This window comes from Centroberyx affinis, unplaced genomic scaffold, assembly GCF_046629955.1.
Source record: "Centroberyx affinis isolate AG114_WGS23_722 - 3 ecotype Tasmania unplaced genomic scaffold, CSIRO-AGI_Caff_v1 ptg007297l_1, whole genome shotgun sequence".
NCBI lineage: Eukaryota > Metazoa > Chordata > Actinopteri > Beryciformes > Berycidae > Centroberyx > Centroberyx affinis.
The window spans coordinates 5,882-33,153 of record NW_027283686.1 but is presented as its reverse complement, the minus strand read 5'-3'; the positions used below and the strand labels follow the sequence as shown (position 1 = coordinate 33,153).

General features: G+C 44.9%; 2 protein-coding genes across 3 annotated transcripts; both read right to left on the bottom strand.

Annotated features, from left to right (window-relative positions):
- Positions 1–2,105: 2,105 nt before the first annotated feature.
- LOC139639440 (extracellular matrix protein 2-like) lies at positions 2,106–14,052 on the bottom strand. The gene is made up of 8 exons (XM_071513529.1): positions 13,735–14,052; positions 13,425–13,623; positions 12,623–12,738; positions 11,608–11,740; positions 11,246–11,403; positions 10,942–11,081; positions 3,458–3,784; positions 2,106–2,545 (listed from the first exon to the last, which is right to left on the bottom strand). Exons 1-8 carry the CDS (start codon positions 14,050–14,052, stop codon positions 2,374–2,376), a joined length of 1,563 nt encoding a protein of 520 aa, XP_071369630.1. The 3' UTR covers positions 2,106–2,373.
- A 2,521-nt stretch (positions 14,053–16,573) lies between these two features.
- LOC139639439 (transketolase-like) lies at positions 16,574–24,715 on the bottom strand. 2 transcript variants are annotated; one of them, XM_071513527.1, is made up of 14 exons: positions 24,452–24,715; positions 22,334–22,451; positions 22,111–22,224; positions 21,871–21,968; positions 20,674–20,865; positions 20,230–20,357; positions 19,930–20,126; positions 19,355–19,519; positions 18,630–18,786; positions 18,414–18,544; positions 18,237–18,320; positions 17,969–18,065; positions 17,666–17,785; positions 16,574–17,519 (listed from the first exon to the last, which is right to left on the bottom strand). In XM_071513527.1, exons 1-14 carry the CDS (start codon positions 24,556–24,558, stop codon positions 17,347–17,349), a joined length of 1,881 nt encoding a protein of 626 aa, XP_071369628.1. In that variant the 5' UTR covers positions 24,559–24,715; the 3' UTR covers positions 16,574–17,346. The 2 variants fall into 2 exon arrangements, with proteins under 2 accessions (XP_071369628.1, XP_071369629.1); XM_071513528.1 differs by lacking the exon at positions 22,111–22,224.
- Positions 24,716–27,272: the final 2,557 nt, after the last annotated feature.

The following is a 27,272-nucleotide window of genomic DNA, read 5'->3' as shown; positions in this document are numbered from 1 at the left end:
TGAGCAACACTGCTCTCTGTTGAAACCCTATACCTGGAGCCAGCAAGCCAACACAGCAAGTGCACTGCCTGTAAATTATGACTTTACACTCCGAGTAGAATTCTACATTTTATCATTCTACTGATCCGTATTCTGAGTGCCGTACTGTGGGGGCGTGCTGTCTCTTTCTATTGGGTGGACTCACAAATTACAGAGCCCACTCCAAGGCCCATTCAATCTGAATTGCTAACAGTTGCATCAGCTCCACTCTCTTATAAAACATTTAGTGTAACAAAGTTTGTTGCTTTTTCAAAGTGAAACTGCTCATGCTGCCTCCCTATCTGCGTTGTATTGTACTTACACTGTTTAGGTTGCAGGAGGATCTGATGCTGCTGCAGCTGTTAAAGATGCTAATTGTGAATCGAGGCTTCTTTCACAATGAGGTCCACCCCAAATTCCCCAGCTGAATTATTCATAATAAATCAGGATGAGCGGAACAAAGGAATTGAGATTCTGATGGTTATTGATCCAGAAAAAAACAATAAAAGAGCACAAAAGGGTGTATCCTTTTCCCTCTGGTTCTTGTGTTCTCACCAAAAGGGAATTGGTCCACACACACACACACACACACACACACACACATACCCATTCACGTCATAGGCAGGGCTCACACTCACATCACACTCACATCACAGAGCTCAGAGATTCTCTGAAGGGGTACAGCCGAGGCAGAAGAATGGTGCATTGTTAGCTTTTTTTCACTGAACTGTTGAGTAACAGAACAGTGAGAGGCAGAGAGAAAGAAAGGGAACGGGAGAGGGCGAAGCAGCAGGAGAGACTGACGGAGAGAGAGTCGGGGACGGATGCACAGAGAGACAAAGAGACACAGAGAACATTGAGATCTGTTAAGTCACTTTGTCAATAAGGCTGGCAGGACACCAGAGCTCCTGTGGCTTCAATTCCCAAATGGGAAAAGAGCTCTGAAGGCGCTCCAGCTCTCTGCTCTCCTCCCTCCCTCCTTTCCTTCAACTCCCAATCTCCTTCTCCTCTCTTCTCCTCTCCTCTCCTCTCCTCTCTTCTCCTCTCCTTTCCTTTCCTTTCCTTTCCTCTCCTCTCCTCTCCTCCCCTCCCCTTCCCTCTCCTCTCATCTCCTCTCTCTGGATTCAGTTGGATTCAGCTGGAAGTGAACCGTGTATATTCTCCTCTTTCATTTCTGGGCTTAGAGGCTTTCTAAGAACAATCATAGTATTCTCTAAAGTCAACTGTTTTTTTTTGCAATTTCCAGCTTGGTGTCTTTCCATCAGTCTATGCCGCTGCCTGTTCATTCTCTCTTCCCCACTATGTCCCTCACTCTTTTCACGTCTCCCCTGCTGCTAACCCAAATAATCACACTCACACCTTCCCACTGCTACCCCACTCCTCTGACACATATATGCATACATGCACCCCACACACACACACCTAATGCTACAGCGACTGACGTCACCTCCATGAGTGTGGAGGCCCTGACCGGGGCCCCCCTGACAGTCAGAGTGACCCTATGTGTTTTTGCTGAACGGCTGGCGGTGGATGTTTATGTTGGAGCTCATCTGGTGATAGGGAACCGGCGTGATGTTTATATTTTCTTTCCCAATGGCCCTTTTAGGTTCCCACTGTGTCGCCAGACATTTTCACTTTCTCTCTCTGTGATTTCAGAAAGACCCCTCCGCTACGGCCCCAAGACTTGACTGTCTCATGACCCTCCATGACTTGACTGTCTCATGACCCCCGTCACATCCAAACAACCCCACTTTGTTTCCACTTACCCTGACCCAAGGTTCCCCTAATTTACTTACCTCAGTCCTGCAATTATCCCAGAGTTAGATTATAAACCTGGGTTAATCCATTTCAGTCCACCTCAAAATACCTCATACCTGAATGATGAGACAGTGTTTTGAGCAAATCAGGATTTCACTTCAGTTTATTATCCTTTTACAACCCCCAGAGCTTTTCTATATCAAGATCTCTTCCACTATTGTGTAAATTGCACATTTCTGTAATACATAAGTCATTATGTATCAGTCATTTTCATAATCAGAGATATTACGTTTTTAATTAAAGAAAAAAAAACAGGAACTGTAACGGAATGTTAAAATGATGCTTTGATGGACTCTTCAGACTACATGATGAAGCAGTTTTCCTGCAAACCCTGCCTGGCCTTCGGATGGCGATAGTACACAAATGACAGGAGAAGGCTAATATGATATTAAATGAAGGAAACGCATAGAATGAGAAAACAGAGAGATCCCTGATCGATTGTAAGGAGAAAGAATTGCACATGTGTGTATATGATGATGCGCATGTGCATGCTGTGTGTGTGTGTATCTGTCTGTGTATCTCTGTCTATCTGTGGGTCTACTGGTCCTGCCCCTGCTGTGGCTGGAGGACCAGTCCCTGTGGGTCGGTGAGACAGGAGAAAGCCACTGGGGGAATCTTCTCCACCTTCAGCAGGTTGTTTTCCAAGTGAACTGAGGCCAGGCTGGAGCCAGCATTACGAGGGTGGCATACTCCCCACCGTCTCAACATCCTGCAACCACAACAAGCAAACACTGTAAGTTTGGACATACTGTATAGTATCTGAATTCTATATCTTTCTAGCACAAGTGCTGTTTTGTTCATTCCCCAAATGCTGAAAAATATATTGGGCCGGTATCATACATTCAAACATGGACTAGAGTAGTGCAAAACCATGTTTCTTTGAAATTATATTCCCTATTTTTTATCCTTGTGAATTTGGAAACAATATGTATGAGCATTTCTGGGCATCCTGCCAATGCAAGCTCTGTGATTGGGTGATTAGAGTGAGATTACGCTTGCGGAGCTCTAATTGGTCCCTCGTTTTCCGAACAGGAAGGAGACAAGAGTTCTCTCATCCATACTGTGCGATCTGATTGGTTCTTGCATCGCTTCAGGGAAAGATTGCCCCCAGTGAGCATTTCAGCCTGTTAACACTTCTCTACAGTGTACTGATTAAGTTTTGAAGAGTTTTATGGTTGAAGTGTGTGCATCAGTTTTGGCTGTTGACCATGACAACAAACATAAAGTAGACTATGAGTGGCATAACTGTTGCTTTGGTCACTGGCTTTTTGTTGGATCAAAGGCATGGAGGTCAGACATAGTTTGTGATTGTTATTCTTGGTCTATACATTATAGTGGGGTGAAGGCAACATCATGTCCGTTATGGTTCATATAGACTCCCATGCTAAAGGACAAATTGTTTTCTGAAAGTATCTTAATATTCCAAAAAGCCTTAGTTTCTCCTCTAAATGAAACAGAGCCTTCTAGTGTTAATACTGCTTGCACCAAATCCCTTAGTGTAATTTTTATGGCCAGCTGCACAAGCATGGCCAATGGTGTTATGCCAGAAGAGGCAAACAAGCTAACATTCTGCTTTATCCCAGTATTATGCCAGTCACTTCTGCATATTTTGCAACTCTACCTGATCTGGTTGTTGTCCAGTCTCAGCACCTGCAGATTCTTAAACTGTCGAATGCAGCGAGGCACCTCCTCCAGATGGTTGTTGTCCAATAGGAGCTCAGCAAGTGTGCGATATGTTCCAACGAAAGAAAGTCGCTCGAAACCCTCATCGCCCAGGGCATTGTGGGATAGACGGAGGGACTGCAGGCCGGGCCGCAGGTGACGGAAGATGTTGGGGGGGATGTGACTGACGGTGTTGTGCTGTAGGGTCAGTTGACGGAGCGGGCGGGGCAGATGCATGGGCACAGAGCTCAGGCGGTTATAAGACAGATCCAAGGCTTCCAGGGAGCTGAGGAGAAGAAGCACACAGAGACAATCATGAGTCCCAATGAGAAAGCAACAAAAAGAAAAAATCCACCCTGAGATGCTCTTAAACTGTCATCAGTGTAATTTATTGTTTTGGTGTACCCATTTTCCCTCAACCAGCCTTGTCTACTTCTACTTCAGTTAGCAATTGCCTACATTTCCCAGAATGCCTTTTCAACAACCCCCAGAGCATGTGCCTGAACTTGGTGTATTCAGTATTTCTACAACAGTGATAACGATAGCATAATAAGAACAAGAGAGCAAGTTGTCACACTCCTTACTCAAAACGCAACATGTCTTGTGGCTGCATTGCGTTATGGTCGATTGAGGCTACTGTCGGTGGAGAAAATTGGTATCACTTCCTCTTCTACAATGGATTTTTCCCTGTACGTTGGTGCAAAATGGTGACTCTACAAAGAAGCCTTTGCTCTTTGATTCTGAGGGACTGACACCAAAATCTGACATTTACTGTTGATGTTTTAGATCATTATAAAAATCTTCTGCAATTAAACTCCGTTATAGCTGCGCTGCAAATATTTTAACATGACGTGAAGTTGTGCATGTTCAGCCAGAGAATAAGAAAAACAAATTGGGCCCAGACGTACCAGTGGTTGTTTTTAATAGTGTTGCAGATTGCAGAAAGGTGGAGAAAGAGAGAGAGAGAGAAAAAGAGAGAATAACAGATTCAAACCCCAGAATCGCAGTAAGCTCAGCTGAGGCGGAGGGATGGAGCAGACCCAAGATCTGTCACCTTCCAGAAGTGTTTTACAATGCTCTAGGTTAGATATAATGATGACTGCCCACTTCCACTCTGACTGCAGGGCTTGTGAGTGCAGTGGGCCTCATGTTTTATAGTTACCCTCTGGACTCTTGCACGGTGCTGCTGGGCTCAGCTGGGGAGGCAGGGGACCAGGAGTGCAGAGTGGGAGGCTAGGCTGAGGGGAATCACATGTAGCAGCAGGGGAGAAAATAATGGGGTCTGGGGAGGTACGATGTAAGAGAACATGGAGGTTTGAGGGGGAGTCCGGGGCTGATTTGGGGGGTAAGAAAATGTTTGGTTTTTAGAGTTCCAGAAAGGGGAGAAAGGGAATGAATTGCGGTAATCTGTGGGGATTGCCCTGGGGTTGGTGGAGGATTGCGGGGTTGAGGTGGAGGATAGGGGTTCCATGTTTTTTTTGGAGGGGGGTAAAAGATCCCAGGCAGCTGTTGTGAGTTTACAGCTCACAGTAGGACAGAAAGCTCATTTCCTGTTCTACCATCATTCATAGTCCATGCCAAACAGCCAATGAGCTGAGGACGCCATCAGGTGAGCTGCCAATGGCCACACAGCACAGTGAGATGGAGGACCAATGAGGAGAGTGAGATGAGGGGGACGTGGATGTGGCGGATGCTGCGATTGGCATCTGTTTGACTGATGTTTAACACCTCAGCCTTTCTGCCACTCGTAAAAGTGATTTAATCCATCTTTTGGCCTCTTAAACACATAAGACATCAAGAACTTGTGTTAACTCTCCTCGCTAGTGCTTTGAAGCTCCTGGGTTATATTAGTCATTATTGTTTTTGTGGTTTTTGTGTAGCTATGAGGTAGATGATGAATTGAGAACAATGAAGAGCGGCTAGCATCCTTAACTCAATCAAAACCATTTTAATCTATGATATGGTGAATGATTTCTGATCATCTGTCAGCATGACAGTAAAGACCATGGTTAGCATTTACCTCTTCATACTTTTTGTCCATGAACAATCAATTTGGTAAAACAAGGTCCAGACTTAAGGAAACCTGAAGTAGGTTGCATGCCTCTCTGCTTAACAGAGGTGTAATAAAAACTCACATTAATACAACCATAAACTGTTTTACTGAAAACAAAGTTGGGACACAGGGGAGCGAGCACAATGACAGATTTAACTCAAAACAATCACAATCATATGGGCCAGCCCAGCATGCACATAAAGCTGAAAGAACAAATACACACACACGCATGTGCATGCATAGTCGCATACACCCACAAAAACACATTTAACCGACACGTGTTGCGGTAGTTATGGATAGTTTTCAAAAGTTGGTTTCTGGTCAAAGTCCAAACCCTCAAAAAACTTTACTCTATCGTTTCCTCAGTACCAGTTCTGACCAGTTGTGTTGATTTGTATTCTGAATCCCTGCCAGGAAGTTCAGCAGCAATCCGCCACTACGTAGAACTCCACATGGTATTAATGAACAGAGGGACACACAGTCCTCCTCTCCCAGACCTCTTCCCTACACACTCCCACCCACTGGCACCTACATGCACACGCACATGCACACGCACACACACACGCACACACACACACACACACACACACACAAACATGCACAAATGTGAAAACAAACACATACATACACACGAACAAAGACACACAGGGATACACACTCAAACAGATAGCCAGGAGGACATGCATACAAACACAAATTCAAAAACTTACACAATCAAATTGGCACACACACACACACACACACACACACAAGATTCAATTATGATTTCCTTACTAAAAAATTTAAAGAGATGCACACAGCAATTACACAAAAGTAATGTAATTGGGATTGTATTCAAATAAATGTTCTCTCCGCAGGCTGCAGGCCAGGGATATTTCTCCTGCTGTCAAGTGGACGTCATGCTGCAGTGGCTCTTTGTGTGTGTGTGTGTGTGTGTGTGTGAGTGTGTGTATGTGTGTGTGTGTGTGTGTGTGTGCCTGTGTGTGTGTGTGTGTGAAGGCATGGCCAAGAGTAATCATGGTCCACTCCTCCTCAGGGAGTTGGGATCTAATGAGAACCAGGACACAGAGAGGGTTCGTCGCTCTCTCTCTCTCACATACACACACACACGCACGCACACACACACACACACACACACACAGACCCATCTGCGCCGAGCCACCCCATGCCAGCATAACACAAGCAGGCTTACGCAAGTTGGCTCTCTAACCAGGATAGGTAATCTAGCCAGGCAAAGCGGCTATAGCAGACCAAGACTAGACCTGTGGAAGACTGGTGAAACTTCAGAATGATGGATGGTCAATAGCAGAACAAGGTATCAGCTAAATAACATCATATGCTGATGGCTCCTGGATATTCTAAATGATTTATTATGAGCTGATCTCTGGGAATATATTGCACCATTTGTTACAACTGCTGAGAACAAGCCAAAACACATTTGGATTCATTCACACACGAAATATGATTTTAATAATTTACCGCAGCCGTGGCACAGCTTGTGCATCCATGAGTGAATGTGTGTGTGCATGTGTGTGTGCTGTTTACACACAGTCAGTAAGTGAAACTATTGCAGCTGTCAGATGAAAACCTTCATTTACCTCCAAAATCATCAATCAATAAAAATGAATAAAAGAATCAATAAAAGCAGCATTTTTTCAGATTGAAAATGCTGCGTTTTTTTAAATTATACAGTTTGTTTTAACCAAAAGGGCCACATAACCCTGCATTGGCCTAGTTGCAAGTGAGTTTTGATTGCTCTAAGCACCCACACCTCCAGGGTCAATGCTATGTATGTACTGATTGCATGTTTTTTTAACAGGTGTGGAATAGGGTATACAAGATAGTGAACCATATCTATGTGTGTGTGTGTGTATGTGTGTGTGTGTGAGAGAGAGAGAAAGAGATAGAGAGAGAGAGAGAGAGAGAGAGGTGGTGTGTATGTGTGTGTTTTCACAGTTATTTACTTAAGCGATTATGAAACCGATTTGTGCTGGTCTGAAGATAAAAGAGCTTCTGTTACAAGTCTTATCAGTCTCAGACATATCACACACACACACACACACACACACACACTCACTCACTCACATCTTTGGTGTGATGAGCAGTGAACCTGCGTCTCCATGCAGTCAGTCTGAGCCTGCAGCTATGAGAAATCTACAGAAAGATCCAGACCTCTGCAGCACCAGTCTTTCCATCACAGTGACAACTAATTGAAAACAAATGGACAGAAAATATTACTCTCTCAGCACATATTGCCTTCCCATTTACGCACAAAAAAAAACACTTCTTATTAAAAAACAAACAAAAAACATTGCCCATGTAGCTTTTCTGTAAATAGAGTTGCTGAAACATTTCCAAGTCTATTATGTTTAGTTGCAGAACACCAAACAGTATCAAGTACTTCAAGCAGGTAGTACTATATTAAGATCAAATTTTCCAATAAAAATGATTTACAGCGTAAAATAAAAACAATGTCTGGTGCATCTGAAAAGTCTTGGCTGGCAGCAGCGTGCTGATGTGATCAGTGGAAGTTTGATAGACGGTAGGAGGAGAGGATACGGGTATTAGAGACTGTGATTTGAACTGACAGTTTCATGAGGAGCCAGGAGATGAAGGCAAGTGTGCGCGTGTGTGCGTGTGTTTGTGTGTCTGTGTGTGTGTGTGTGTTTTCCATGTGCATCTACGTGTATAAAGATGAAAGTAAGGAGGCTGTCAGTTGTGCCCCTAAGGAGAGGCAACTAATTTCACAGCTCTTAGTGCAGCAGCATTTCTGCTCAGATAATTGTACGCTACTGTAGGGTCTGGTTACGTAACACACATGTACCTGGATAGACGCACACATGCACACACACACACACGCACACACACACACACACACAACAACACAAAAACAATCCTGTACTAACACAGGAATATTATACACACAGAGGAACACAGATCTGGGGCAAGTTTGCTGAAGGAGACTATTAACTGTAATGTAAAACTTATTCTTTAAACTCAGGAAACATAAATTCTAAACACATTACACACTAATACACTAACACACTAATCTAATACACACATCTACTACTTATATGAAAATATTTGCATGGGCACACACTGGGACTGGGCGATATGGTTTTTTGGACATCAATATGGCAATATGGCTTACATATGCAAAATCAAGTTAAGTTAAGTAATAAGTTAAGTGACAAGTTAAGTAATCAAATTGATGTTCATCGAATTGCACTGCATAGTAATGTTAGATGTAATGTTATAATCAATTTAGACAACAGAAGTGTGTATTACAATTTCACAATATCAGCATATGATTCAACTGAAAGACAATAAACGATAATATAATAACGATAATATTGAATTATTGCCCAGCCCTAGCACACATCTCACACACACACACACACACACATACACACTCACCACTGACTGCAGCTGAGTCATGTTAATAAAGTAGATAATAAAGTGTGACACTGGCAGCCTCCACACACCCCCCCGGCCCAGTCTGCCCGAGGTAGATCCAGGTCCAAGCTCTGCTCCCCGGCTCCCTGTAACCTCTAATATCCTCCACTCATACCTCCCGTATCCCAGAATCCCGTATCCCCAGCAGGAGGCAACAATAACACTGGCTCCATGACACGGAACGGAGACGCTCCACTAACCAGAACCAGCACTCTGCACTTTATTGTATTGTTAGGCGGATTTACTTTTCATTCTGTTCCTCTCCTTTTCAATGCCTCTCTGTCTATTTCTCCGCGCACCTAGACAGCGCTACATGATTGTGGACACTCACTGTTTCCACAAGTGGTTCAACGTGGAATCGATTATGTTCAGAGAAGTGAATCTACAGAGGTCCATAATAACTTGATCTGTTGGAAATCAGTCATCCGACCACAGGAAGGATTCTTGTTTTACGCCGCTCGGGTCTTGTCCGTGGCCTTTGCCCTTTCCAGCATCGTCTCCCGCTGTGTTTCTGGGGTAATGATTTCGGGTCAAGTTGAATTTGCTTACACCCTGTCTGCGCTACACTGTTGTCTTCGCTGTTCTGAGGGGAGCTTTTAAAATAGCGGGCCTGCTAATAAGCCGCAGTGCCAATAGGAAGCCCGCTGTTCTGACCGCTAATGAGGTCAAGGGTCAGGCGTCAAATACGTTCGAGTCAAAGGTCAAGTGAAGCTCAGAGTGGCTGACAGGACTAAGGTTTCATGGGAACTCCATTTTAGCTTCACTCAAACTCTTACTTTCCCCACATCATCTCTCTCTGTTCCCCTCTTAATAGTTGTTTTAGTTTCTTTTCCATCTATACTTGCCTGTCTAATCGTTTCTTCCTTATTTTTTCACCTTATATTTCTCCTTCCTCTTCAAAGTAGTCTTTCTAGTACAGTACAATCTAACATCTGTGCTATTGTACTGTCCTCTCGTTCTTCCTTTTTTTCTTTCTCCGTCTCACATTTTCTCTCCGTTTCCCCGAAGCTCCCACTGTGGTTCACTAGGATCCCAGGGAGCAAGGAAAAACCCACTGGAATTCACTATATTTAAACAACACACACATACACATACGTACATACACACACACACACACACACACACACACACACACACACTTGCCCTCAAGCTCTCCCTCAAACGCCTGTTCATCTAAGTACACAAGGTCAGCTGTCACGACTTATATATGTGTGTGCATGCATGTGTCTGCATGTGTGTGTATGTATAAGAGAGAGAGAGAGAGAGAGAGAGAGAGAGCGAAAGAGAGAGTGTGCATATGTGTGTCAGAGTGTCAGCCTCAGATATTGATATTGATGACAGGCATGCTAAGAGCTAAAAGTACTGATCTGGCTTGTGTGTGTGTGTATGTGTGTGCGTGTGTGTGTGTGTGTGTGCGTGCGTGCGTGCGTGTCTGCGTGTATGAGTCACTGTGTCAGCCTCAGATATTGATATTGATGACAGGCACACTAAAAGATTACTGATCTGGATTTTCATCAACTTTTGATGAAAATCCATTATTGCAAATCCTGTTAACTGCCACAAGTCCAGTGATAACAGTCAGCTTAGAAAATAGAAAAGAGAGGGAATGAAAATATGAAGTATTTAAAATCTGAAACGTAAGTCTACCCTCTTGTGGCTGGTGAAGGAACTACAGAACATTACATAAAATGGATAACTTTGGGATGAAGTTGACCTGGATAGCTGACTTGGATCAGATTCACCATTTTGACCTACACTATGAATGCTGAAGTTGCACAACTGACCCCAGAACAGTGTTTAGGGGGCAACCACACTCTACTACCCTGCTGACCAGCTGGAAAGACGAGTGGATTAAAAGTTTGATGAATGGACGGATGGATAAATGGATGGATTGGATGGATATTGGACACATACAACTTGATGGAGAGACGTACGTGAGATGGGTCCAGGCCCGGGCGGCAATGCCCTGCTCATGCACCAGGTTGTGACTCAGGTCCAGCGCTCTCAGATGGACACACCCGCTCAGAGCATCTTCTGCCACCTCCTGTATCACATTGTTGCTTATCCTCAGCTCCTATACAAAAACATAGAAATAATGCTTCTTTGCTCAAGACCTGTGTCTCATTTGGGGCAGCAGGGTGACGTAGTCAGCATAAAAAAGACCCCAGTTCAAGGGGGCGGTTTAGCCTAGTAGTGCTTCTAGCTGAAACTACTTCTCCAGGTGTGGAGCAGGCTGACCTGTAGGGATGGAGGGAGGCCCTGGGGGAGGGAGGAGAAGTGGTTGTTGTCCAATCGCAGGTCCAGAATCTTCTCTAGTGGTTCGAAGGCTAAAGGTGACACAATGCCTTCATGGAGACCGTTCTGCTCCAGCTCCAGAGACAACAGGTTCACCACACCTAGCAAGGGAATAATCATCATCATTATCATCGGTGACACCATCATCATGTGCATACAGACACAAGTGACTGTCTCTCTCTCTCTCTCTCTCTCTCTCTCTCTCTCTCTCTCTCTCTCTCTCTCTCTCTCTCTCTCTCTCTCTCTCTCTCTCTCTCTCTCTCTCTCTCTCTCACACACACACACACACACACACACACTCCTACCTTTGAAGCAGTGAGGGGTGAGTATGCTAAGCGTGTTGTTGTTAATCTTGAGTTCTTCCAAAGATGGCGGCAGTTCTGGGATCCTGGTTAGCTGGTTGCCATCTAGGTTCAGCCTCTTCAGAAAGGTCAAGTTCTACACAACACAAAGGACATAGAATAAGGTCCAGAATAAAATAAGGTGAACAGGCCAGAAAAATACAATAGGATACATACTTGACTTGACTTGACCAACTGTTTATTTTTCCATCCCAGGCAGGACACAACAGAGTTCCCAGAATTGCACCAAATAAAATAGAATAGAATCGAAATAAATAGAATATTAAACCCACACATCTCTTTGCCATCAATCATGCAGTATTTTGGGTAAAGCCACTCTACATGGCTTTTCATTGAGAGCTGATGTGGTTGATTTGTGTCAAGTGAAAGCAGTGGACCGTGTCTCTACCAGGATCCCTCCAGCCAGTCCACCAGCCCTCTGTCATTACTGGGAAATGAGCAGAAGAGGGGGAAAAAAAATAAATTTCTTCCTCTAAAAATAATTTCCTTTTTATCTCCGCATCATTGGCTGAGGCTGTTTTCCAAAAAATCCATCCAGCCAATACTGAGCGAGCAAGTCCATGGTTACGTGGTACAATTGGTCTAAATGTGGTGAAGCGTCTCGGTGTGGTCAGGGTTTGGCCTGTGGTCTCTGCCTCGTGGTCATTGAGAGGCTGCCAGCCGGACGTTATTCTTAGAGATGATTATTTAATGCAACTCTACACTCCTATGGTAACGATACAGGATTTTCATTCATATTGGAATGATAGTAGGCAGCAATACAATGTCTTAAAGCAGGGACAGGTAGACCTAAGTTAAACCCTTCATATAGTGGAGAGACGTACAGTCAACTATGGTGAAACATACAGAATACAGCTGGATGCAGATGGGTAACAGACTGTGGTGTTGAGACTGACAAAGAAGTAGACAGCTGTGGTGGATAGTGGCTATAACATGCACACAGTACAGTGGCACTTACAGACAGGAGGTTTTGGCTGAGTGACTCATCGTCCAGTTTGTTTTGGCTCAGGTCCAGTGTCTCCAGGTTCGGCAGACCAGAGAAACCTTGTGGAGCGACGTGACTGATGTCGTTCTCTGCAAAGACACATCACAGGTCATGTCCGTGTCGACAGACAAGCACTGGCACTGTTAGAGCCATTTCTCTTTTTGTTTTGATAATGGTGTAAATGATAGCGTCAATAGTTTGGGTAATGGCAGCACCTAGTGGTCAAGCAAATTGCTACTGGATGTACAGTTGGAGGATCAAGTTTTGGAGCTTTGCCAGGTTTGATCCAGTTAGACAAGATGAAGGACAAATAGTTTTCAACTGCTTTGCACTTGACATTTTTGCACCATTTCTTTACTTTGGTTTGGATCGTTCTGATGAAAATTCCTTTGATACTTTGAGGCCTGTTTTGTTTTATTTGACCAAAACAGCACATCAGTTTTAAGTTTCATAATTCCTGCAATATACTGCCTACTTCCATTGAGACGTCAAACTGTGTGTAACAGCAAACATCAAATCGTGAGTAAATTTAAATGTATTAAAAAAAAATAGAAGTGCGTTAGACACGTCTACTGGTGCCAAAGTGGCTGTTGGAAACCTTTAGAAATGAGCCACAATAGGTACTATGTAATCAATATCACTGCTATCTCCTTTTTTCCGGTGCCAACTTCTATGCTGTTCCATCCCACGAAGCATAAATATGCTCCTTCGCTACAGTGATTCCCCGATCCCAACACACACACACACACACACACACACACACACACACACACACCTGCCAGGTCCAGCTTTGTGACCCCCAGGTCAGTGATGATTGGCAGGTGAGTCATGCCAACGCCCCTGCAGCTGATTTGTCCGTTAACAGGCTGACACACGTCAGGAAGAGACTCTGTGAAGTTGGTGAGTGCCTCTGTCTGATTGGTGGGAGGCTCAGTCCCCTCTTCTTCTTCTTCCTCCTCCTCTTCCTCCTCTTCCTAACACAGAATAGATAAAAACATAACAATTGGCCATATAAACTCAACTGGGTGAACATGAACTAAAACATACAGTGTTTTATGTTTGTAGAAAACATAGCAAACCCAAACCTCCTCCTCCTCCTCCTCCTCCTCCTCCTCCTCCTCCTCCTCTTCTTCCTCTTCCTCCTCCTCATCATCATCGTCGTCGTCATCATCATCGTCGTCGTCATCATCATCATCATCATCATCCTCTTCCTCTTCTTCTTCTTCTTCCTCCTTCCCTGCTTTCTCTTGATCCATCAACCTGTTCTTCTCAGCATGAAGTTCCTTAAGCACAGCCATCAGAGCGCCGGTCTCCCCTCCAGTCCTGTGCCTCCTCCAGCCTGGTAGGGGGCGCCCCAGCCCCGCCTGCAGCAACAGGGAACCACTTGAACCCACTGCCACCATGTCCCAAAAGAGTAAACCAATGTGCACCACCACACTATCAAACCAGACTATGGTATGGATGAAAAGACCCATATGAAAGGTTATTTTATTATTTTTTATATACTTTATTTGTCATTATACATTTCTATATGCACACAGTAGATAAAAGTAATTGTCTGTTCATACCAGTCTGTATGCAGTGGCCTCCACTGTATCCGCATGTCTCCTCCTCCCCCAGGCTCCTCTCCTCCCTCTACGAGCCTCCAGTTTTATGAAATCAACTCTTTGCTGCTCCCTCTGTTTCTCCTCCTCCGCCTCAGTTTGTGGACGATCATCCTCACCCTCTTCTTCACCCAGAGGAGACCAAAGAAAAAGCAAAGTAGACAAAAAATGCAATCACAAAGAAATTAAGGAAACTAGACTTCTACTCCTATGTATGGGCCAGTGAAGTGAAAATTATTTGAATTAGTAAAATATGTCAGTACCATGAGCATAAAGAGAGGGATAGGACACAGAAAACATTTGAAAGACACAATAACAACAATAACTTACCGGTAGGGAGACTTGTAGCTGCTAAATGTTTGTCTGACACGGTCACTACTGGTAGGTGAGTGGCTGCTGTTTCTAACGCAGGTGTCCCAACCATGGATACACCCATTTCACCCATGGAGTTCAGGCTTTGTCCTGATAAAATCATAACACTCACACAAACGCACACAGTTGATATCCTTAGCACTTGCATCATTGGAGTTCACCGAATCCAAGGTATTTCAGATGGAGAGTGAAGTCCAAAACCTCTGGAAGTTCAGGACTAAGGGTGGGACTGTCCACAGAGCGAATCCACAGAAAGGGCAGACACGTTTATGCCATGAGTAAGAAACTCCAGCGAGGCAAGTCTGAGGAGCAGTCAAAGTGAGTGTTCACATCAGGAGACAAACCACCAGAAAAACCCTAAAATCTGAGATTAGGAATTATAAAAAAGCAAGAGAGTCTGTGCTCTATGTTTCTCTGCTGTGAGTCAATCTAAAGCAATGCTAAACTCCTGCACCTGCCCAACTCGGAGTGAATGACAAGAATGGAGAGAAAGCAGAAGGACGGGAAGGAATATCTAGGAGGCGGAGAGGTCAAAAAATAAACTCTCACATTGTTAACAAAGGCCTTCGTTCATCGCACCATGAAATACACAGAGCCCCCCCCCTTCTTCTTCTCTCCTCTCCCCCTCATAACGGCCTTATACTAACACTAGGTGGAAAGACCCGGAGAGAGAGAGAGTGAGAGAGAGAGAGAGAGAGAGGGAAAGAAAGTGATATTAAAGTGGATGGGAGACAGAGGAACACAGTGTTAATGATTTCACGTTTGTGACTGTAATCGGCCATATCACTCTCTTTATCATATACATTTTTGATTGACTGTCAGTATTTCTCCTGATTGCATTAGACAAAGGGTTGGCAGACAGAAACAGTTCGGGTTGGAGTCGTCCTTGTTTGGCCAGGCTCCACTGGCATCTATGTATGAAAAGAAATACGGCTACTGAGAAATGAATGATGAGCCTGTCTGTACATACATACATACAGCACACACACACACACACTCGGTAAGGCTTACACATGTACTCTGGTGTGTGTGTGCGTCCTCACACTGAACACTGAACCATGCAGGTGCCACTGGCTGAGTGTTGAGCCCAACTGGGATTTTCACTGTGGGGTGAAACCTGTTGACAGCCTCTCTTTATTTGCTCAGTAACCACACATACACACAGTTTGTCTGTCAAAATGTGTGCGCATGTGGTCATGTCTCAGACAACAGCTACTGTGATTGACAAGATCCATGTTTATAATAATATACATTATTTTTCATTATTATATTACCAATTGTTGGTGCTATGAATTGGCATACTTGATAGAAAGCCTGGAAATTTTGCTATTGGAGGACAGCTGGTGAGACAGAGACTACTGTGGAATCCAGACACACTCCAAATGGCCCAGCGGACTATTTAACAGTAAACACTGAAACACTTATGTCCTAATGTGCCCTTCCAAGTTAAACAGTGATGAGTCCACAATACAATTAATATAAATCCTGACAGGAACATGCAGTAATCCACTGACCACCTTCAGCCTCCTCCTTAACCTCAGTCTGACACGACTCCCCGGATTAGCACTTTCCACTGCAGAAAATGGAGCTGAGGTCTAGGATACTTCCAACATAAATACCTGAACTTGTTTCCTCCTCTTGGCCCCCAGTCAGTTTGTCCAAATAAAACAAACTTTTTTTTTTTAAGAGTATATGGGTGTATGTATGTTTCCACCTGTGACCTGTTGCACCTCCGTCCTTGATAGGGACTTTTCTGCATCATTAGCCTTGTTTTCCCACTCATAGGGCGAATGTGGCCTAGACAGTCTGACCACTACTATTGCCAGGCCTATAACATGTATGACACTTACCTGCAGAAACCACTCGCCACACAAACATTTCTATTACTCAATATCTTGCAGTGAGGGAAGAAAAAACAAAACAGAAAGAGACAACCACTGGCATGGTGTCAGATTTTTTTTTTTTTATTTCAGCACACCACAGCAATGCTAATGGGTTGACACAGGTGAAACAGTTCATTATTCATATACGGTTCGCTACCACAGTTCCAGTGATAAAGGCTGTGACAGAACACCAACAAAAATTATCCTCCATATTAGCTTGATGAGAACCTGTGTAACAGTGCTTCATAGAAAGTCCGGAGATGACACTTATACAGAGGAAACATGGGGCATGGATGAGAGGAATGTGGAAGAGAAATGAATGCACAGGAAGTAGTGGCCTGACAGACACACCGGATCACAACATGGCCTGGATGGACTGCTGGTATGGCAATACAGGTTTCAAACCAAACCCTCAGCATACTACATTTACAGTATTTGGTGATGCTGTATCTGTGAGCTGTTGGCAAGACACCATTCAGAAACACACAATGACATGGGATACAAAACAGGAATGTCGTTAGGCAGGAAGAGAACATAACCCATCTAGAGCAGAGGGTGCTGGAAGGTGCATACATGGGGAAGTTTAGTGGGAGCAGTATTAGGACTATAGGGTTAAACACTACACTCTTGTCCCATTCCTCTCCCTCCGATAGTCAGCTAGCACTACTAGAGGTGGGATCAACACACTGCACTCGAGTCGGAAGCCACGAGACGGCACTACAGCATAAACGAGTTTACAGTTCTGCATGCGACAGTGCCAGGTAGCTTGTAGGTTGAGTTGTGGAGAAAGTTTACCGAGAAGGGAACAGAGCAAAGAGAGGGAGAGCAGGTGTACTCCTTAGTTTGCAAAGGTCTGACGCACGGCCTGGGCGATGCTCTTGGCGCTGATGCCGAAGATGTCCAGCAGCTCCTGGGGCTTCCCGCTGCGGGGCACGCCACTCACTGCCAGCCGCGTCACCACGATGCCAGGCTCCTCGCCCACCGCTGCTAGCACGGCCTCACCAAGACCACCTGAGCACAGGACAGGTGGATCGTAAGCGGTGCACTAACAACATCCAAACAATACATGTACACAATATGCTTTGGTGTAAATACACTGGCCACGTGAACGAGTGGCCAATCACTATCCACTCAAGCACAAACGGAAAGCAACCCACCCTCTTTGTAGTGGTCCTCCACGGTGATGATCCTTCCTCCTGTGGCTCTGGCGTTGGTCAAGATGGTGGAGGCATCCAGGGGCTTGATGGTGAACGGGTCAATCACACGGATGTTTTTCCCTACAAGACATTAGGAACCCATTAGTTTAGTAGAGACGTGTATTAGGTTGGACCATCTGACTGAGCAGCAGATGACACCATCTCCTTAGTTAGCAAGCACTGACGTCATAGGTGGTAGTTATGAGATGTAGGCCTCTGGTTGTAATTATTATATCGGTCCACTAGAGGGCAATCTGAGCTTACCCTCGCCGGCCAGGGTATCAGCAGCAGTGAGAGCCTCATGCAGAGTCACACCGGCACCAATCACTGTCACCTGGTCAGTGTCAGACTGGCGCACCACCTGCAGACAGATACACACAAACAGTTGCTTTCTATCCTCAACCAATGTTGATGGTGTTCCATTCTCATCTCTTATTGGCTATAGCCACTATTTGCATTAATAATATTTATCCATCTATCCCCAGAGTTCAGTTTTTTGTAAAATCATCATGGAATCATCATGCATCTTTACCTTGGCCAAGCCTACTTCAAACTTCTCATCTGGGGAGTAGAGGACCTTGGTTTCTGGTCTGCTGGTACGGATGAAACAGATGCCCTGATAATAAACAGCAACAAGTTAGAACATAAACACTAAGGAATGTTGCGCCCACACCCCTGCTAAGCCAAGCTGCCAGCCAGAAGTACCGACCTTGGTGTTGGCTGCCAGCTCCACGGCCCGCTCTGTGGACACCGCATCACTGGGGTAGAACACGGTGCATGTTGGGATAGCACGGAACATGGCCAGGTCCTCCAGGGCCATCTGGGAGGGGCCGTCCTCACCTGAGGGGCAGAGAGATTGGTTTGTAGATGGAGCACACTTGGTTTGTCTCACACATTACTAGTAGAGCCCAAAAGGAAAGCTTACCAATGGAGACTCCGCAGTGAGACCCCACCAGGTTGACATTAGACTGGGAGATTGCGCCCATACGGATCTGGTCATAGGCTCTGGAGAAGAAGGCTGCAAATGTGCTGGCGAATGCAACCGTGCGGTCACGGGTGGCACAGCCAATGGCCACGCTCACCTGCAGCAACATCAAAAAGACATCAGTAGTAGGGGTTAGTCTTAATGGCAGTGGATGTGATTAGGCAAATGTCTAGGTGTGGAGGCTCAGTGAACTGGCCACAAGTTGCAAGGATCAGTGGAGGGATTGGGATTATTGGGCCAGAGAATGAATAGCAACAGATTAGACAAATTTGGAGCAGATTATGGTTGTGAACAGTATAGAGCAAGCCAGAGAGAGATCATCCCTCTTCCATGACAGTTATTAGGCTTGACGAGCCAGAGTTGAAGTTTGACTTATGCAAGAGCTGGAGGCCTTTTTGCCTTTGAACATCTTTAAATAAATAAATAAATAAAAAGGGCATGACTGTATTCTTGCAAATCAGACAAGATTTGCAACATCCATGCAATGACACAACTCATCTGCTGTGAAACCTTTAGAATGCTTGTGGTTTCATTTCAATTACACAATGAAGAAAAACAACTTGCAATCTCTGCAGTAGAGGAAATTGCATTTAAAAAAAGGTTGAGAGGCATGCAATCAGAGTATTCACCACAACCCCCCTGATACTACAGCAAGTATTCTGTACCATGTTCTGTTCAGCGATGAAGCACTCAATGTAGCGGTCGGGAAAGGCCTTCTTGAAGGTCTCTGAGAACGTGGAGTTTTTGGTGTCTCCGTCAAGGGCCACCACTCTCTGGCTGGACTGGCCCAGCTTGGCCAGGGCCACACCGTACACACGCCTCGTTGCCATCTGACAGGGCAGGATGAAGAGAAAGGGTGAGAAGGGGGTTTTAATATACAGGTCATTCTGTAGTCCTAGCACCCCAACTGCTTACATGTGTAGTCACTACTGCAAACCAATATGCCATATGTAGGTTAGTAAGACTTATCTAATCTCAGGTGTTGATAACGGTCAGTAGGAGCCAAGGCCATCACCCACTTTGTCAACAGAAATTTTTGCTCTAAAAACACACGGGTTCAGCTATGTCACTGAACTTAACCTACTGTCCGTTCATTGATGGTTGACAGCGCTTTGGCCCCACTATACAATTACTACGCATGCTCACTAAAATCTAATCTGCCTACCCTAGCTTGCACTGAGGAAAAGGACATACAGAACTACTGAGGACTAAATTCAGTCACATGGCATTAGAGCAGTACCATGTCTCCCTTTTTGTAGGCTGGGGGTGCAGACAGGGAGATGGTGGAGAGGTCTGCAGGGGCTGCGTCCTCAGCGGGCAGCTCAGGGCTGAGGGTCTTGTTGGGGACCTGGATCTGAGCCTTTAGGTCATTCAAGAGATCATCCACACGATCCTTAGGGATGGGCTTGCCGTGCCAATTGTCAAGGTCCTCAATGTCTACAGCCAAGGGAAGATGTACAACAAGTGTTACAAATCAATTCAGAGCATAACATTTCTGTATGGTGAATACAATTTTTACAGTATGGACAGATTCACTCACTTTTGAGTCCTTTGCCCTTGAAGGTCTTGGCAACAATGCAGGTGGGCTTGCCCTTGACCTGCTGAGCCTGCCAGAAAGCCTTGCACAGCTCCTCAACGTCATGGCCATCCACCACATACGTGTTCCACCTACACAAAACATGGCTCAAGTTAGACAGAATACCCACCATTGCAAAAAATATTAACTCAAAACAATAGCACAACACTAGAGATATTAACTTCTGACAAAACATGTTAAGCATCAACCTTATTAACTTAGTGAAAGCAAGCATAGATAGAAAGAAGCGATGAAGAGGGTATAGGACAGGGGCAGTCCGCCACATCAACATCTATTAAATGTCAAAATGTCTGCTGGGAACTTAGATAAAAGTGGAAGGAGAGAGTGAAGAAAACCCTTGGTGGCAAGTCAATATGCTGTAGTAAAAGTGTGGAGCTGGGCACTGACCCAAAGCCTTCACAGCGCTTGCGGTAGGTTTCCATGTCGTGCTTCAGGGGTGCAGCCTCACTCTGACCAAGCCGGTTGACGTCGAGGATAGCCACCAGGTTGTCCAGCTGGTAGTAGGAGGCGAAGGCCATGGCCTCCCACACAGAGCCCTCTGAACACTCTCCATCACCCAGCAGGCAGTACACACGGTAACTACAATAAAATGAAAGGAGGATAAAGGGGAAATATTAGCATCGCTCTTCAAATAACAAGGAACCTCACAGTGGTTATTGTAGGACAAATGAAGAAATGTCAGTTTTGGAGAAGTGAGTTAGACTACACAAAGAGGAAAGCAAAGCCTAGGTCAGACTACAAAATTTTGCCCCACAAGGGCGGGTCAGACTAAAGCACCAGTCTTGAATAAATGCTTGCCATGCTGTCAGGAAGCTGTGTACACTAGGCGTTGGGGCATTATACACATGAAGATGAGGGATCCCACACACAACCCCAAAAAGCATTATCATCCAGAACACTTCACTATAAATACAATCACAAAATAGGAGTCTTCAGTCTTGAGCCCGTTCACACTACCAACCATCAAGCTCAACAGTCAGGATAGTCCAGTCGGGTTAAAATAGTCTAGTGTGACCTATCCTTAAGAAGCCATGAATCAGCATTAAGTAGTTTAGGTACTGTAGCTAGAGCATTACTCTGTTGCAGTACTACTACTTATTGGCCTCATCACAGCAGGCACTAGCCAGGGAGTGATTTAATACCATTACAACTAGACTACTAATGATATATCCAATAAAGTGAGATTACAGTGCATCAGGCGCCATTTCAAAGCAAGATATTTACTAGTTAGGAGAGTACCTCTTCTGTTTCATGTGCTGAAATTAACAGGGGCTAGCCTAACCTCAGTGGCAGTGAAGGCATGCAAATCATTTTAAACCTGTGTGCAACACCTCCGTACACGTGATGTTCCATATTTACAGAAAACTGTGGCTGTCAAAGGGTCCCTCCTGTTCTTTAAACACACCCACTATAAACTCACTACACTGTAAAGGGAATTCTTCAGACTTAAGGACAGAATTAACCTGTGGAAGAGATTCTTTGGATCAAAAAATACCAATTACAAAAAATAGGAATAATGGAATTCCATCTCTCTCTTCAACCAAGTCCATGCCATACAGTTCACTTGTTTGTGTGCATCCTCACCTGGATTTGTCAAAGTTTTTCCCAGTGTAGGCCATCCCGCAGGCAGCACCTAGACCCTGCCCCAGAGATCCAGTAGCCACATCAACAAAAGCCAGTTTCTGGTGGAGAGAGAAAAGACAAGATAAAATTGATACCCATTATAGAATGACACCAAACAAAATATGGTGGACATGTTACTGTGGGGAGACATGCAAGTAACAAGGCCAATTAACAGGAACTGAAAAGGGATTGCCGACTCACTGGTGTGGGATGCCCCTCCAGTTCACAGTCGATCTTGCGCAGGTTGAGCAGCTCAGACTCCTTCACGTAGCCTGCCTCTGCCCAGGCTGCATACAGGATAGGTGCAGCATGACCCTGGAGCCAGAAAACAACTTTATGAACACTGTTTGTACCCAATCTGAGGTGCATTGGCCGACTTCATAATAGTGATCTACATCATAACATTAAGTAGATGTGTGCCGACCTTTGACATGACAAAGCGGTCGTTACACTGGTTGCGAGGGTCACTGGATTTGTAGCGCATGGTGTGGAAGAACAGCACAGACATGAGCTCTGCTGCGCTGCAGCATGATGTGGGGTGACTGAGGAGAGAGGAAGAGAAAGCCAGTTGGCGACAGTTCACAAGAACAAACAAGCTTTTGTTAGGACACCCACACACTCATGCACGTGTTACTGCATTCAAGAATCCTGAACTTTGGCCTTTATAGATAATTGAAGACCACTGCCAGCACAATCGGGATGTTAAAAAATATTTAAGTGTTTTGGTATAACATCACAAGACCCACTTCTCAAATCAGTGATTCCAGGCAAACATGACATCTTCACACAAACTTTAATTGATAGATTAGACCAAACCAAGCAATGACAAATGTTTGAAGACATAGCCTCCTGTCTAGTGGGATTAGGAATAACACTGCCATGTCAATCAGATCCTTGTTATTCTGTACCATGTTCATCCAGAGTTATGTCGCACTTCAGGGCCTTTAAATCACATTTAACCCTAAGGAGATGAGCAAAGTAATCTTGTGAAACAGTTAGTTGCTGAACAGCGGTCCGAATATTGTAATCGACAGGTTTAGAAATCCCACATGCGTTGCCCAATGGCAGTTCATCTTCCCTATATGGGTTAATCTGAAAATGTCAACATTTCACTCACTCTGGGAGCACACTAGGTTATCCTATTTAAATGATGATGTTGGTCAGTGTTAAAAAATTGCATTCCAGAAACATTCAGCAATCTGTTGCTCGGTTTACCCCTTGTCCTTCCATTGAGAGATAACCTGCTGAGAAATAAATTGATGTAAATCTCATTAATGCCACTGATGTGAAAGCAAGTGTCAAAGTCAGGTGTTTTGTTCCATTTCATTAAGGGAATGAGCCACAGTAGATGTTGAGTGTAGCGGTGTCACGTTTTAATGACATCCTTCACTGAATAGAGGGAAACATAAGTATCAGACCATTTCTAGATGGTGTGATTCTACTGACAGGACGGTGTCCAGGACAGTCAGGATGAAATTCATCCATTTCCTTGTACAGTGCTAGAAGGAAGTGATAAAAACAGGTTTCCCAACAAACACGCTTCTTTTTTGGAAGTTGCGGTTGCATCATTAGATGACAATTTCACAATATAGGATTTCTTGGAGGAAGTAATGCAAATACAATGACATCTCATACTGAATGTGAACTGCCCTACCAGGTGATTGACAGATAATATGCATGAAAGACAAGCCAACAAGGAAACTTTTCACATCACCACAAAAGATGATCAGTGTTTGGCCATGCTCCAGTTAACAATGGAGCATGTGTTGTTCCAAAACATTCATATTAAAAAAGGGCAGGCCTAACATTTCTGCTATGCCTATGGGAGTATTGGCATTTAACTTAAGATGAAGCAATACTACAAGTGTCCTTTGACCAGCCATTTGGTGTCTAGGTATGTCAGTGATGTATTCCTAGTAAACCAATAGGGGTATCTGGGGATAATTGTGTGGCTGACTGGCATTTTACAATGTACTTCTGCAGCTGCAACTTTAAATCTGAGCATCAAACCCACGAGACTTGCGCTCTCCCACGACCATGTGACTTCAGTTAGGGAAACAGCGCCAGTGCTAAAATAAAAAAGCTGGTCATATATGTAAACCACAGGTGATTGTGTCGTTGAAATTGCGGTGTTATAAAAAATGAGTTTGCCAACACTGACGGGCTCTAATCCAAGTTTGTAACACGGGCGGAGCGACGCATTTGATTTACAGCAACGTCTCAACACACCCACAAAATGGCAAGCTAACGTTAGCCATTTAGCATAGACTGATAGATAACCTGGAAAGTAACTTATAAGGTTAATAGATAAGGTTACATAATTACTAGCTACCGATAGCTTTGTTTCCTGCTGTAGCTCTTTATTCGAAACCGCGTGAAGATAATCTGCACGTGCAGCAAGGCCACGCAGGTGGAGCGTGACGTGCTCAATGCCTCTCTACCGGGCCGTCGGCTCCAATGCACATTATGTACTATTATCTCGTCTGTCCCCACGGTGATTCTCGCTAAATCTAGCAAACATTCATAACTTTTAACAACTTACCCGGAGTTAGAGGCGCATGTTGCCTTGATGGAATTGATCCTGAGCTTGTTAGCGACATCTTTCAGCCCCTGCAGAGTTTTCTCATCGGGTTTGTGATAGCTAGTCATGTTTTCTTGATGTTTGAGTCGCGTCAACTTGATGAAAGTTAACCACGGTGAGTTCGATCACACAGTTGATTCCCGGTATAGTCAGTTGGAGGCTGCGCCACGCCGCTGACAGCTGCTCAGAGCAAGTTCAACCACCGAGGCGGAGGAGAGAGGGGCTTTATGTCTCCGTGAGGAACCACTCCCACCAAGTTTAGTCATTGGAGGAATCGTGGTGGCGCAAGTTGCGCAGGAAAAAAAGGGATGCCGCTTTCAGCAGCTCTTTTCAGCTCACACAAGATACTGATCTTCGGTTAGTTTTGATATGTTTAAGTTATCAGCAGATCACCAATCACTTAATAAAGAAGAACATGGGCTGTCAGTACTGAACCTAAAAAATGAACCCGGACTATCAAGAAATGTACAGTGCAGAAAAATATAGACGAAGTCATATGTCTATGAGGAAATAAAAAGATGTAAAAGTGCACCAACACTTCCAAGACTCACAGACTTACAAGACGAGAAAACTATGCACTCTGTCTGAGTTGATTTACTACCAGACTGGTGCAACAGCAGATGAATGGCGTGGAACGTAATGCTATTACGACATCTGATGACTGCTATTAAAGAGACTGTAACCATGGTATTATACTTAAGAGAAATGTATAACCCTGTAATGCACATACTCTGTAATTTGGTGGTTTGACAAAACGGTGCACCTCACCAGACACCTCCAACACCTACTTTTTGTTGGCGCTGTCCCTTTAAGCCAGACAGAAGTGTGTCTGGATGGCTGCCAACAGGGAAATGGTGGCAAATTTTGCTCTCTCATTCTTACTCAGGGAAACTCTGGATAGTTTAGTAACACAAGGCTCAGATATACCCCATCTGCTTTCTTATTCCTTAGTGTTAGCAAAGCATCAATGGAGAGGCACTCATTCCCGTCCCCCCCCCCCCCCTCTCCAAAATCCTCTACAGCTGGCACACAGCCAGGCAGATTTACACTTCCGAGCCTCGGGCGTGGGACGGATCGGGTAGCGCGGTTTACGGCAGCAAAAACACTGGGAGCCTTTTCCCCCCTCACTCCCTCTAAGAACTGACTGCAGCCTCTCTGTCGTTTCTCCTGTCACCTTGACTTCCACCGGGTCACGCCTCCTCCAGCCGGCCGGCCGCAGTGACGGGACCGGTCGATCTGAATTTGTGTTATTTCAACCTGGGAAAGTCGACTGAGCATGCTCGCTCTCTTCCAGCGACGCCCTGCTTCACATCCACACAGGTTGATGCTTTCACACCTGGGAGCCGCCCAGTGCAGCCACAGTCTAATACTGCAGAGGGGGTTAGTGCCTTGCTCCAGGGCATCACACAGAGCGTTTACTCTTTCACTTCCCTCAACCACATTTTCACAGCCTGTCCGGGGGTTCGAACCAGCAATAATAAGCCTGCTTTAACCTCTACGCGGCACAAAAACAACAGCAGGATGTTATGGGAAGAGGCAGGTACAGAGGGACACCATGAGAAATTCACTCCAACAAACATAAAGGGAAGAGAAGCCGGCTTGTGATGGGAAAGTTGCCGGTGTGAATCCTGGACTGAATGAGAAACACACTCTCCTCCCTCAACAACTATGGACCCCAGGAAGACTAGCTGTGCTTTAGGGCAAAGCTAATGGGGATCCTAACAAATAAACAAATAAACAAACTATCATGTAAAGGATGGATATTTCATTTTTGGGAGTACAAATAGTAGAAAAGTGGTGATAATAGATACTATGTCTCCACAGCACTCAGGTATAATTTGTCAGATCTTACCTTTAGTTCTTCCTTCATCGATGGCTCTGGATAAGACTGCGTCTGTCAGACAGAGCAGGAGCAGGCAGAGCGGGAAGACCCTCGCCATCTTCTAGACGTGACGCGACGTGTCTTACGGCAAAACAAAAAATAAAGAAAGAAAAGGTTGAAGCCTTGAGCTGGCCTCACGCTCCGATCCCTGGCATTGGCACAAAGTCACAAAACCCCGGATCCTGTGAAAGCAAACACACACACACACACGTCAGCCTGTTATCTGTTGATTACAGTCTTGATTACTGCTAATATGTAGAGATTTGGTTGGTGAGGAGCTTTCTGAACTGTACCGCTCTGCTCACTTTCTGACTTGACTGCAAAAACAAAACAATAGTTCAGCTGAACAGACAGAGACGGAGCCTGTTTTGACTCCGACTGCCTGTATTCTTAACCAGATGTCCTGCTAACTGTCCCAGCCATTGGCCTCACATTGTCCAGGGTCTCCTGCGTCATGAATAAGGAGCGGGGCTGTTACCGCCTGTTGTTTGTCAATGGATGGTGCACAGCCTGCCTGCCCCGGGATAATGGGCCCGCACTAGGAAAACACTTGAGACTTGCCAGGAAGCTATCCGAAGGAGCAACAATGGGAAATTCAACCGGCAACCGAGGAGAAATAACCGAGCGGGCAGCAACCATGCACTGGTTTCAAAGGGAAAGACAGATTTCTGTCACCCAAACTTGTTTCTTGTGTTTTATTCCTTTCAAATAGGCGTGTTTTACTGGAGCGGGTGGAGGTGTGTGTGTTACTACAGGCTTTGGTTGGTCAGTTTTAAAGAAAAAAAAGGAGAGAAGAGAGAAAAAACAGCAACATGGTGGGAGAATCCCATGTGCAGCGTCTCTAGAGTGCCACCATGTTCTCAACTTGATATCAAATATTGTCTCTTAGGTCAGAGTCAT

Coding starts and splice junctions, on each gene's coding strand:
- LOC139639440 (XM_071513529.1), bottom strand. CDS start 14,052: ATGGTGGCAGTGGGTTCAAGTGGTTCCCTGTTGCTGCAGGCGGGGCTG. Junction 11,404..11,607: donor CACCCCTCACTGCTTCAAAG/GTAGGAGTGTGT, acceptor TTCCCTTGCTAG/GTGTGGTGAACCTGTTGTCT. Junction 2,546..3,457: donor CTGGACAACAACCAGATCAG/GTAGAGTTGCAA, acceptor TTGTGGTTGCAG/GATGTTGAGACGGTGGGGAG.
- LOC139639439 (XM_071513527.1), bottom strand. CDS start 24,558: ATGACTAGCTATCACAAACCCGATGAGAAAACTCTGCAGGGGCTGAAA. Junction 18,545..18,629: donor TCACTGCGGAGTCTCCATTG/GTAAGCTTTCCT, acceptor TCTGCCCCTCAG/GTGAGGACGGCCCCTCCCAG. Junction 18,066..18,236: donor TTGAAGTAGGCTTGGCCAAG/GTAAAGATGCAT, acceptor ATCTGTCTGCAG/GTGGTGCGCCAGTCTGACAC.